This window comes from Sebastes umbrosus, chromosome 7, assembly GCF_015220745.1.
Source record: "Sebastes umbrosus isolate fSebUmb1 chromosome 7, fSebUmb1.pri, whole genome shotgun sequence".
In the NCBI taxonomy this organism is placed as follows: domain Eukaryota; kingdom Metazoa; phylum Chordata; class Actinopteri; order Perciformes; family Sebastidae; genus Sebastes; species Sebastes umbrosus.
In genome coordinates this window covers 7,078,585-7,092,469 of record NC_051275.1, presented here as the reverse complement: position 1 = coordinate 7,092,469, position 13,885 = coordinate 7,078,585, and the positions used below count along the sequence as shown (strand labels likewise).

General features: G+C 41.5%; 1 protein-coding gene across 2 annotated transcripts in view; it reads right to left on the bottom strand.

Annotated features, from left to right (window-relative positions):
- Positions 1-13,885, bottom strand: part of LOC119490785 (endothelin-converting enzyme-like 1) — a 58,039-nt gene that overhangs the window by 2,598 nt on the left and 41,556 nt on the right. The window contains exons 11-18 of one of the 2 annotated variants that reach the window (XM_037774253.1): positions 13,659-13,762; positions 12,609-12,667; positions 9,926-9,977; positions 6,355-6,422; positions 5,632-5,780; positions 3,967-4,032; positions 3,215-3,310; positions 746-822 (exon numbers count right to left, since the gene is read on the bottom strand). In XM_037774253.1, coding sequence (XP_037630181.1) covers positions 746-822; positions 3,215-3,310; positions 3,967-4,032; positions 5,632-5,780; positions 6,355-6,422; positions 9,926-9,977; positions 12,609-12,667; positions 13,659-13,762 — 671 coding nt within the window. The remainder of the gene's footprint in view (positions 1-745; positions 823-3,214; positions 3,311-3,966; positions 4,033-5,631; positions 5,781-6,354; positions 6,423-9,925; positions 9,978-12,608; positions 12,668-13,658; positions 13,763-13,885) is intronic. The other variant, XM_037774254.1, reaches the window with a different exon arrangement.

Genomic DNA, 13,885 nt, shown 5'->3' with positions numbered 1-13,885 from the left:
TGGTTTGTCCGTTCTGGGCTACTATAGAATCATGGCGACCGGCTCAGTATAGAGGACCCGCTCCCTATGTAAATATAAACGGCTCATTCTAAGCTAACGAAAACACGATTCTTATTTTCAGGTGATTATACACTAAAGAAAACAAAGTTATACATTTTATTTTCCATTTCTGCAAATATATACCCCTAAATGCTACACACTGTTCCTTTAAGTATAGTGTTTATGATTTTTTTCACAGGAAATGGGCACATTCAAGCCATGATCTGTGTACTCCTTAAGGCCTTTACACATCGGGGTTTTTTTGTCCTTCATGCGATTAATTCACACGCCAATATATTTTTTCAAACTGTTGTTTTTGTCATGAGTACTTTCACACAGAACATGAATAATCTGTGGCAAAAAAGCTTTTTTTTTTGCGCCTATATTTATGTAACAACACGGAGGCTCTGTAGTCCAAATCAAGACGACAAACTTTATTACTACTTTTCCTTTTTACTCCTTTTAACCTTGACAAAGTCAGACCTGATCGACTCCTTCCATTCTTACCTTTCACAATAAAAGCCCTAGACATATGATATTCGTAGGCGAGTATTTCACATTTTCGTGTTGTTTATTAGTCACGGCCCCTGTTGTAGAAGATTATTAGTTGAAATTTTTCTTAAAATGTTAAAGCAATGCCCACAAAGTTAATATGCTGATGACTTTCTGGGTGTTTGTGTTTTTAATGTGAGTGGGTATACTGTACCTGTAATGCTCTGGTGCATGTTTGTCAGTCAGCAGCTGCAAGTAGATGGACTGAGATCTTCTCTTCATACACCAGTTCTGAAAAGACAACATTAACACGACAGTGACCCAACCTGGAAACAGTTTAGCCAAAGCAGGACACCCCTGAGTGAAAAGGGAGAATCTTGTTCCCAGTGGTGCCAAGTAACGAAATCCATTCACTCAAGTACCGTACTTAAAGATAGGGTGGGCGATGTTGGAAAGCTAGCATAATTTGAAAGTAGCATCGCCTCAGGAGCTCCGTCTAAACCCCCCCACCACCCCCTTTCCCCTTGGGGCTCCTTCCAAGGCACGCCCCCACACAAATGCACATGCACGAACACCGCTGCATCGTAACTACTTCACAGACACAGAGCGGAGAGAGGACCTCAACTCAACAACGCTACCTCATGACAAGTAACCACGGCAGTGCTACTTTTGTTTTCTCTTCCATTCTCCAGTAAACTTGCGGCGGCGACGCGCTTTGAGTTCAGACTGGTGCACGCCAAGGGTAGAGTACGAACAGGGAGGCAGGGGTGCATCTGATTGGTTCTTTCCAAGCGGACCGCGAGGCAGTGATTGGTAGACGTTTTTACAGGATTACAGCAGCTACAGATGACGGCTCTTTTCCGGTCTTTTTTCAGAGCTCATAAGTAATGGATTGCTGTCGGGGTGTAAAGACCATTTCAACCAATATAACAAATAGTGGATACTGGATAACATCGTCAACCCTGCCTTTAAGTACAGTATTTTGAGGTACTGGTGCTTTACTTGAATATTTAAATATTCTGACTACATTTGTTTTAAGAGCTTTGGTTACTTTTCAGATAAGATTTGACATAAAACAGATGTGTTAAGCTCATTAAATGCATTGTTTCAAGATCAAAACAGTGGTTCACAACCACTTACAAAAAATCAGTTGGAGCCACTTGTCATGATTCACATGTGAGTTGTTAGCAGCTCCACAAAAGACTGATTTCCCTCTAAACTTCTCAGATGATTAATTTAAATAACCTTTTGAGGCCCAAAGATCCAATATCTCACAAAAAGCAAAGATTAGAGAAAAATAACACAATACAAACTTGTGTAGCAGAACTTGTTTTTTCCTTCTTATCTGCCTCGGTAATCATGTCATGACCCCTCAGATTTATCTTGTGACCCTTTGGAGGAGGCCCGACCCCTAATTTGGGAACCTCTGGACTAAACTACCTGACTGTATATAAAGTAGTTAGAACTAGCTCCCCCTCCACCAGCTACAACAGTAAAATGCTACTTATGCATTGATTAATAAGTATTAACATTTATATACATTTTTATTTAGTTGTGATTAATCACATGATTGTCCATAGTTAATCACGATTAATCTCAAATAAATCGCACATTTGCACGTGTTCTAAATGTACCTTAAAGGGAGATTTTATGGAGTATTTAATACTCTTATAAACATGGGAGTGGGTAAATATGCTTGCTTTATGCAAATATAATAAATATATTAATTATTTGAAATGAATTAACAACACAAAACAATGACAAATATTATCCAGAAACCCTCACAGATACTGCATTTGGCATTAAAAATATGCTCAAATCATAACACGGCAAACTGCAGCCCAACAGGCAACAACAGCTGTCAGTGTGTCAGTGTGCTGACTTGACTATGACTTACCCCAAACTGCATGTGATTATCATAAAGTGGGCATGTCTGTAAAGGGGAGACTCATGGGTACCCATAGAACCCATTTACATTCACATATCTTGAGGTCAGAGGTCAAGGGACCCCTTTGGAAATGGCCATGCCATATTTTTCCTTGCCAAAATTTAGCGTAACTTTGGAGCGTTACTTAGCCTCTTTCCCGACAAGCTTGTATGACGTAGAATATATGGGTACCAATGGATTCCTTAGGATTTCTAGTTTCATATGATACTAATATCTTCTCTCTGACTTTAAATCTGAGCCCGCTACAACCTTAAGAATTGCAAGTTGCGTTAATGCATTATTATCACATTAACTTTGACAGCCCTAATAATAATAATACATATTATTATATGAATGTACGCACATATATACGTGGTTTTTATATCACTTCCCTGTGGCAAGAGTTTTAAAGTTGAAAGCTAAAACTCTGCAAATGGCATTAAAAAGTGTGTCTAGATTTTGCCACTGTTACATTAAGGCCATGAATTTCAATGAAACCACTGAATTTCAATGATAGTCGTAATAGTTGCGAGTAGCAGGGGTGGTCTAGTGCTTAGAGCCACTACGCTATCATCAACGCTGCGTTTTTTTCATCCTTCCGATGGTTAATGCATCCATCAGCTAATGTTGGAGTAATATATAACTCCTACCTGCTCTCTATGATCGGTCGCTCCAGCTGAGAGTGGCAGCTAAAATGATTTAACATGTAAATGTAATGAAAGACAATGGTGTGAAACTATTGGGAGGCTTCTGTACCTGTGCAAAGGCAATGAAGACCAGCTGTTCGTGTGTGTATTTGAGTCCAGGCAGGGGCCTCTCTGGACCGTGTTCCCTCACCCACTTCTGATACGCCTGGACAGAGAGACAGAGAGGAGGGAGTGAATAATGAAAGACGAGATACAAATGAAATTAGGATCCTCACCTCATCTTCAAAGTAGCATATTCTCTGTAAGTTAAACTAAAATCTCAAACCAAACGGGACATTTTGGGACATTTGGAAACTTGTTTACCTCAGCCACTCTTAGTGATTGACATAACTAATAAGCATTATGACATAATTGTTGCATTTTGATATTATGATTTATTTAAAAACATTCACTCATTCTCTTTGTACTTTTGTTTCTGCGTGCAAAAAAAAAAGCTTCAATTTAGACTGACACGCTCAATATGGAATTGAATTATGCAGCATCCCAGGTGCACTGCTGTCCAGTCAAACACGCACACACACACACACTCACACACACACACACACACACACACACACACACACACACACACACACGAGCAGAGAAAGGGAATTCACGTTTATCTTTTATCTTGATTCTGGGGCACTTCTGCTCTTTACTTTCACACAAATAAAGCAGAGTGGTTTATGAAGAATAAAGAGACAGATTTTCAAGACAGAAAATGGACAGAGGTGCTCCTGATGGAGCAAACTCTAATATTTAGAGTCTGTGAAGCCACGTAACTGCAATGTTTGAACATTGATGGTGTCGAATATTACTTACAAAGTACGACAGCTTGAGCCCTCCCATGTCTGCGATGTTCTCCCCCAGTGTCAGACGACCATTCACCTAGACACACAGAAAGAAAACTTGTGAAATGCTGAAAGGTCTTCAACATCTCTGCCCCAATACTTTTGTGCTAGTATGTAGCCGCATGTACTTCAAAGATGTACTTCAATCTAGGATATGGCATGTGATTAAAAGACCAATATCAGTGTTTTTTCAGTGAAGGTCCTTCTCGCTGATCCCTTCTTAGGATTCAATAGCCTAATTTTAAAAGAAAAGTTCTACATTACATTTGCTTTCATTATTATTTGCTTTCTTGCCGAGTTAGATGAGAAGATCAATACCACTCTCCTGTCTAAGAGTGGTATCAATCTTCTCACCTAACTCTCGGAAAGAAATTGAATAAGTGTATTTCCCAAAACGTCAAGCTATTTCTTTACATTTGACCATTCGAGTACAACAAATATGATCAAATATTCAGTGTTTTACAAGGGTGGCAATACCACCAGACCACAAAACTCTCAAATTAATCTATTAAAGGTGCTAAATGTGAGATTGGGAGCATTTCTACTGCTTCCGCACAGCTCTAAACGTGGCGACGGCTGAGGCTGCGGTACGTAGCTAACAGCGCTAAACGTGAAAACAATCGCAACGCTGCTGACAGACCTAACAGTGTTAACCCAGGTAGTAACTGGTGGGTGGGTGCTATGCTTTCGTTGTAACCGACTGTAACCTTCGTATCAGCGCAGTGCAGAGCGGCAGCCTTGAGCTAGCCAGTGAGGCACGCTCACATGCACAAACATGTACTAAAAGCATGCACAGCCGCTCAACAAAGCAAAGCTGGGATTATAACACACACAGAGGGAGAGTGACTTAATTCTCTGCTCAGGTAGACATTACTATATCTTAACATAGCTTATAGTTTCTGTTTGATGCTATATTAATGCTCTGAACATTATATAGATAACCTTTAAAATTGTACTCCAGCAATTGCGCTTCTTTAAAGCTTTGTCAAAATTGAAGCACCAGAAGCAGATATATTCAGTGTTTTAGTTCCTAGCTGTGGTCAAGCAAGGTCCAAAAACCTTGGATCCTACATTTCCCATAATACGACTCAATGTGGTCTTTTGTTAAAATCTCCCTGCCTAGGTTAATGCCTGGATTTTCAAACTGAATTTCCCACAGTTTGTAATGCACGCTCTCTGTAATAAATCTTCTAGCACATTCCGAGATAACCCCGATGACATCACTGTGACATCGTCAGGGTTATTTTCTCAGACCTGACAAAGCTCCTCCAGGGCCACTGAAGGCATGTTGTTGACTGTTTTACAAGCAAAGTAGTACTCCTAAGTAAACTCATCGGAATAATAATAAATCAAGCTGCATCATGTTAGAGGAGGACACTGACTTGTGGACATATAATTTTCAATATAAATCTTATATCAGTCCAAAATATCAGCTGTCCTGTATATCTATGTAATGACTGTATGTGAAAGTAAGGACTTTTGCTGTGTGTGTGTGTGTGTGTGTGTGTGTGTGTGTGTGTGTGTGTGTGTGTGTGTGTGTGTGTGTGCGTGCGTGCGTGCGTGCGTGCGTGCGTGCGTGCGTGCGTGCGTGCGTGTGTGTGCGCGTGCTTGCGTGCGTGCGTGCGTGCAGACCCACCCTCTGGTTATAAACCGTGAAGTTATCGTAGAGCTTGACGATACATTCAGCCTTCTTCTGGAACTTTCTGTAGGACTCCTCCGTCCACCACTGTTTGAGGTTGCCATGGCGGTCATACTGGCCCCCTAGGGACATGAACCATTGCATCACTAAGATGAAGGGCAAAAGGGCAGGGGGGGGCAGTGTTAGCATGGAGACAACGCAACCCGCAACTTTCCTTCACAGTCCAAAAGGCTGCCCAGCATGTCATCTTTTGAAGCTTTTTGTTGCTGCAGGAGTCAAACCATTAGGAGGCCAAATGTTATTGGGTTGACCTTGGCTGATGTATTCAGTTCAAGAGCCGACTGAACTGCTTTTAAATTTGTGGAGTCTGCCAAAGAAGCTGGTAGGTTACAAACCTACCAGTCACAATCGCAGTTATTCCAGTATTTGGTAGGTGGTTGGCAGAAATTTGACACCCTCACTGAAGTCTACTAATATATTTCAAAGGGCAGCACTTTTGACTGGAAATGAAAGTTAGAGATTGTGGCTCAATATTTGCTGTACAGTTTCGGGCATCCTACAAATGTCATAAAATTACACAAATCATCAGGGAACCCTTGCTCCTTCTGCGAAACAGAATAGTTCAATGCAATAATGGGAGCACCACTGAAAATGGTGAAAACGGGGGGGTGTATGAGCATTGTTGTAAGGGATTATAGGTGAAGAGGTTGTAATTCTTACCCCAGTCATCATATCCATGTGTTAGCTCATGGCCAATGATCGCTCCTATTCCTCCATAGTTCAGAGACCTGGCAGCAGGAAGGAGAAATATGGAACATTACTCAAAGCTAAAACTTTATTGGTCTTGAATTGCCTATACGTATAGCAAGACTATGAACCTTTGAAAGAAAAGCTGAATTTCTAAATGATAAAAAACAATCTTAATCAATTGAATACACTCAGGAATTATGTTGCTACAGCTGTACTTGGTCTGGTCTGGTTAGCAAACTTTAGATTTTGCTGTGTAACTGACATTACTGACACAGTTTGCTGACTTTGTGACTCTTCTACTTGTGCTACTGTCATGCTGTGTTTTAGTTTTCTCTGTAACTGCCACAGTGGCTACTGTTCAGCAAAAAGTTACTTTGTTTTGTTATAAATGCATAGTCAAACATTTTGAGAAATGCGCTTATTTGCCTTCTTTCCAAAAGTTAGAAGTTTGATGCCACCCTCATATCTGTGTGTTAAAGCCTTTGCACGCCAAGTCTGTATTTTTGGTCCGAAATTGTCGTTGTTGACGTTTAAAAATAAATACGATTGTGCTGACCTGACTATGACTTGCCCCAAACTGCATGTGATTATCATAAAGTGGCCACCTCTGTAAAGGGGAGACTCGTGGGTACCCATAGAACCCATTTTTATTCACATATCTTGAGGTCAGAGGTCAAGGGACCCCTTTGAAAATGGCCATGCCGGTTTTTCCTCGCCAAAATGTAGCGAAAGTCCTTTGCGACAAGCTAGTATGACATGATTGGTACAAATGGATTCCTCTTTCTAGTTTTTCTATTTCCACATGATGCCAGTATCTTCACTCTTTAAAACTGAGCCCGCTACAACCTAAAAATCGCACGTTGCTTTACTGCGTTTAAGAAATTAGTGGCGTTAAAATTAATTTGTATTAACGTGGTATCCCGTTAACTTTGACTGCCCTAGAAAAAAACTAAGTTTTCTTTAATGAATTCAAGATAACACAGGGTGAGTAATTGATATACAAATGGGCATTTTGGGGGTGAGGTATTCCTTTAAGCATGTTGGACACAGCTTTAACTGTCTTCATTTATCATGAAATTAGAGATGTTGGCATTTTTTTGTAGTAATATCTAGTCAGAAGTTCATACATAGGTCTGTAGGCTTATCCACTCACTTTAGAACAAAGCATCTTGTGACTGATTTGAGGTGTCATTACGGACAGCTCCTTGTCTTTCTTCCCTTGTCCCATTGTCATCATTACTAATTCTGCTCAGCCAAGCCAGATAAAATGCAAGTTGCACTTGGGATCTAATTCTGAATCCATGTGGCTCAGATTGGTATTGAATAAAAAGGAGCTCAATGCTACATTTTTTTTTCATTTCACACTGATTAGAAAACATCTGTTGTACATGTGATGGAAAATCAGCATTGGGACCTTTCAGCCGGAAAACATAAATCTTAATTTCCCAAGAAAATACAACACCCCGTAACACGTCCCGACCTTGTTTAAGCAGCACCCACCGGCCCGCAAACCTGCACGTGGTCCGCTGCTTCCAAAAAAACAGCGGGTCCCACCACCTCTCCTTGACCCTGGGCCGAGCTGGAGTGCTGTCTTTGCGCCACATGCAGATATAGAGAAGGATGAAAGGGGCAGACTCGGGGCTATTCACATGGCTACATCTGAAAATGACTTTCTGACAGCTAGTCGATACGCTGCCTCACACCGGGCCCGACTCCCCCCGCTAAACTAACTGGCTGATTGAAGCTTCATTATACTCGACGTGGTGGTGGTGGTGGAGGTGTGTGTGTGTGGGAGTGAGAGAGCGAGAGTTTATGGGATGTTAGGGCTACTGCAGTAATAACTTCAAGGGGACAGGGGCACACACACATACACACTTTCCTGCATCATTAATTAATATTGATTAGCATACACGGCAGCAGGTAGTGGAAGTAGTGGTGATCACCTCTAGTGAAGACATAGAAGTGTTAGCTAATGTTGGGTACATAAACTGCTAATTGAGGAGTGTTTGTGTGTGTGTGCGTGTATGTGTGTGTGTGTGTGGCTACTCAGGGGAGTTGGTATGAATGGAGGCGGTGCAGCTATTTGGACTGTATTAAATGTATTGGCTTAGAATAATGCTCAATACTGGCAGCAGTAGATTTGCTTCTCAGTGAATAGCTTTGGTTAACAAAGGGTACGTTGAGTGGAAAAAATTAGTTGTTTACCTGCACATTCCTCGGCGCTGCGGTGCATCGGTTTCTTACTGACCATTTTCTAAACCACACCAACACGTTCTGGATTGATTTCCTGCTCTTCCAAGCAGCCATTTGGTTTTAATTCATGCCAGTATTGTATGAAAATCAAATTGCAGGGAGTTGTTGATTACTTGTGACAGGTAATCCATCACTATAAACAATTAGTTTTCCTTTTTCTAAAAGTTTTCTAAAATCTTTGTTTAGTTGTCAAAGTTAAAAAAAAAAAAACCCTGTTGAAACACTTTCTTGCTGGTGTGTTCAAGGACAGTGCTACATCTGAGTTAGCTGCCGATCATTTTAATGGAAAAAAATATAGACCAACGCAAGAGGGGTACCCCGTGCGTTGGTCTCCGATGTCGAGGGGCACTGACCAAGCGGCGGTATATTTGACGAGTTGGGAGGTGAGAATATGTTGCTCAGGTAGACATTACTCCTCTGTCTTTACATAGCAAATAGTTGTTTGCTGCTATATTAATACTCTGAATGATGAATATTGTATTGAGAACCTTTTAAAGGTCCCATATTGTAAAAAGTGAGATTGTCATGTCTGTTATGGTATAAAGCAGGTTTAAGTGCCATATAAATACTGTGGAAGTATTGACCATTACACGGTTTTAAACGTAAACATTCTAAATGTGTCCCAGTTTATTTCCGGTTGCAGTGTATGTAAATGACATCAGCTGACAGGGAGTAAACATGGACCCAAACTGTTGCCTAGCAACGTAATTCCGTTGCAATTCCGTTGAAATTAGCTAAAACGGAGCGTTTCAGACGGAGGATAAATACAGGCATATTCAGGCAGACAGTATGAGGAAAATATATATATTTTTTTAACATTACAGCATGTAAACATGTTCTAGTAGTAACACAAAATACAAGTATGAACCTGAACATTAGCATAATATGTCCCCTTTAAGAGCTTCTATCCAAATGTCCAACTGAAGTGTTCTGATTTAGATTTAAAGATATTTTTAAAGACTAGTTTTGTCCAATAATGCAGTGACTGTACTTCAGGAATGCAGATGGGGAGGCTGTATACTTTCATGCACCATCAAATAACTCGATGGACTCAAATTCAGTGAGGCGACCTCTCAATGACACCTGTTCCATTAGGAGGACCTTGTTCAGTAATTGAGCTCTTGGTGGGTAGTTAAATTGGTTTAATCAGGTGTGTTGGGACTTGGGGGAAGCAGAGGTTTGCCAGATTAACGTAGCTGTTAATGACCTTTGTGTTGGCCGTGGTCAGGTTGTTGCCTCCCAACGGACAGCAGCAGGAAAAAGCAAGGACAGGAGGAGGGCTACTTACTGTGGGAACTCAGGGTTGTAGAGAGTGGGCTGAAGGATGCCGGCAGGAAAGACTGGAAAAGAGATAAAGAAACAACATGATGGAAGTGATCTAGATACAACTCGTATGAATATCACACACTCTGGTTTCAGTATTAGTAGGAATTTTTTTTTTTATCAAAGTCAGCACACTGATACAGTCTCCTTTAGAGGGAAAGGGACAGTTAGGAGGAAATGGAAAACACTGATGTCTTAAAGCTGCATAAGCCAGGACGGTGATGTAAAATATAGTGCAGCTGCTTTAGAGGACAATGACAGAAAGTCTCTCTATTTGCCCAAATGCATTTCTATCTGCACACAGCATGAGCAAAATACAAATCAGTCTCCTCGACAGAAGCAACTTCTTGCTTCATGCAGAGGAAGCGGCAACGATTTGTTAACCTCTGATCTTCCACAACATCATACACCCTAAAGAAGACATTTAGGTTACTGAAATCATTACTATCTGTTGCACTCTTTCAAAGATAAGACATTTCAAAAAGCTATCTCCTGTCACCACTTGCCGCTGCCAGTATTTGAGGTTTCCTGCTGGAGCTTTAAGTGATCATATACAGAATATTGTCATTGAACTGGTCACAGGAAGTCAGCGGCATGTGTATAAATTAACAACTTCTGTGCGATGCCATTGGGCCCAAAAATACTTTTTCTCATAGACTTACATTGGGAAAGAGACGTCTGTAACTTAGCGAACCATTAGGTCCTAGAAGTTATAAATAGTTAAATCCAGAGTTATTTTCCTTCCTCCGTTCATGTACATGGGCCCCAGACCGAGGGCTGGGAGGCGGGTATAAAGGAAAACACTAGTGCGCTTGCTCTATGGGCCCAATCGACGTTGTGTTTAGAACAGAGAATGCAAATTGCGAAATCTGATATGAGATCTGCAAAAACTTGCAAAAACTCTTGCGAGACTCGCTGCCCGATGACCTATCCTAACCTTAACTATTCTTGAATAGTTAAGTTCAATGCCTAACCTTGAGCATTCGAGGTCAATGCCTAACCTAAACTATTCAAGGTCAATGCCTAACCTTAAGCAATCAAGGTCAATGCCTAACCTTAAGCATTCAAGGTCAATGCCTAACCTTAACTATTCGAGATCAATACCTAACCTTAACTATTCTAGACCAATGCCTAACCTTAACTATTTGACATCAATGCCTAACCTTAAGCAATCAAGGTCAATGCCTAACCTTAAGCATTCAAGGTCAATGCCTAACCTTAAATATTCGAGATCAATACCTAACCTTAACTATTCTTGAATAGTTAAATTCAATGCCTAACCTTAAGCATTCGAGGTCAATGCCTAACCTAAACTATTCAAGGTCAATGCCTAACCTTAAGCAATCAAGGTCAATGCCTAACCTTAAGCATTCAAGGTCAATGCCTAACCTTAACTATTCTAGACCAATGCCTAACCTTAAATATTTGACATCAATGCCTAACCTTAACTATTCAAGGTCAATGCCTAAACGTAACTATTCAAGGTCAACGCCGAACCTTAACAAGGTCAATGCCGAACCTTGACAATCTCTCTCGTTCCCCAGTTTGGTGGTTCCCTTCTAACCACTACCCGCAAGGTATGCGGAAGATCACCGGGAGATGCGCATACTTTATCACTCGGCAGTCGAGCCATTTTGGCTTCACGCGACACTGAGCAGCTCTCATAGGAATGAGCGGGAGCCCACCTCCGACGCTGTATCCAGTTCTCTTTATACATCCATAGTACAGCCTCACAGAGCTTTAGATTTTATAGACAAATCGAATAATCTAAAAATTACAAAATGAATCGGTAATTTCAATAATTATAATTTCAGCCGAAAAAGTATGTGCATGCAGGTAGTCAAGATTTTACATTATCAGTTTCAGTGAAATCTGACTGTGAGCCCATGAACGGAAAAAAATCTGTTATGTTAGGTAGCTGCTTTTAATTAAATCTCTGTCCTTGTCTCTTTTTCTTCAAACAGGACCCGATTCGAGAAATTGAATAAAGGAAGCCAAGGAGACGGAGGTAAAACTTAAGTGGGCAGTATTAATTAGATTTAAAAGAAAAGGAGAGTATGAAATTGAATACAGAGATGAGAGCTGAAGCGGCTGGTTTAAGTGAGAGAAATAATGTGTGTGGGTTAAAGAAAATGACCCAGGGGGCTCTGATGACTGTGTTTGTCTGACTCCTCCTGTCCTCTAGCATCAGCTTGCGAGCACACCATTGATTTTTCTGCGAGAGATTTAATCCAGCTGGCAGGCAGACACAGACGAGCGGGCCGATCATGAGGAAGACGAGGGGAGGAGGGAGAGGAGGGAGAGGAGGGGTGACAGCGTAAGGCCAGATTTGTTAAAACTCGGGACGGTGTTACTTCTTGTTTTTCCCTCCAGGGGGGTATTAAGTATGTGAGGTTGAGATCGAAGTAGAAAGTGAGCAATGAGAAGGAATATGATATGAGGAGGTGGATACTTTTTTTTTCCTCCACATGTTTGACCTGATGAAAACAGGCGGCAACATGGTGTAATTGCGTGTAACTAATGTGCGGTCCATGTCGTGGTGCAGAATAGCAATGTGGGGAAGGATTTTGTGTGTGTTTGCGTGTGTAGATACAGATGACAGAGAGAACACAAATATCAGTATGTGCAATGAAGAGTCACGCACTCACCCATTTGGTTCTTGTTAGGGAGGTAGTAGGCATTAAGGGCCTGAGGGGGGAGAAGCCACCTGGAGGAGAAACAAACAGGGTTTTAGAGATGGGATCCCTCACACACACACACACACACACACACACACACGCACACACTCACTCAAATCACCAATCTACCTACTCGAAACACCTCGATCCTGAACAGAATGCCAAACACCTCTGCCTATCTCTCTCTCTAAACCCCCTAGTGAGAAATATTCTGTGTGTGTGGTCCCACAGTTCCTCTGCATATGAAACCACGGACAGTTCCTTTATGGTAATCCACTTAAAGCCAGACCAATCGATCGGCACAAAATCCCCCAAATGACTAACTCTGAAAGTGCGAGATGCCCTTGTTCTAGGAGCGAAAGACTGATGGCTCTGCATTGACTGCGGAGAGATGGAGGGGAGACCAACGCAGGGACGAGGAGGAGGAGGAGGAGGAGGACTGTTTTCTTTCTTTATTTCTCAGCGACAAGACAGAGTGAGCGATGAAAGGTTCACTTTTTGGTGATAAAGGAGGAGTGTGTGATTTAACTCTTCAGGGCGTTGAGTGTGGGCTAACGACAACAGTTGTTTTTGAGCACCTCGGAATACTAATGTGACTGTAATGTGTTGTCATAGCAGAGAGTCACTCAATCCAGGGGTACAGGTTTTTAGAAAAATGAACCGAATGTCCCACAGCACTTTTCCGCTGCCTGGCTGCTGCAGATAAGTAAATCAAATGGATTTTCTGCAGCTGCGTGTGTAGATTTGGTATCTGTTGGTTTAATTTAGAGGCGCGTCAACAAGTATGTCAAACTAAAAAGGGATTCACGGGGACACATGTTAGGCATGTCAAACATATTAGAGAGACGCACACTCAAGAGTGGCGTTAACCGCAGCGTCCGGTGTGAGCCTCAGCTGCAGGAGCTCAGGCTGGATTTCAAATTTATTAACCTTCTTTAATTGCTTTGCACCGCAGTGTCAGTAAGCTGAGATTGGCTGGCCAGTGTAGCTTGTTGTAATGCGAGGAGATATGACACTCACGCTGTCTTGTCCACTTCTTCCCGGATCTTCTTGACTGACTGCTTGATGTTGAACTTGATGCTGTTGAGGATGTTCTTGAAATAGGTCTTCTCGTCCACAACGAACTGCAAAAAAACACAGATTGATTGATTGATGATTGTGAACGCCTTTACTGTTCGCTATGTATTAAAGGAGTAGTTCGTCATTTTTTTGTTGCGATTGTTACATTATTGTATTACAGGATTATT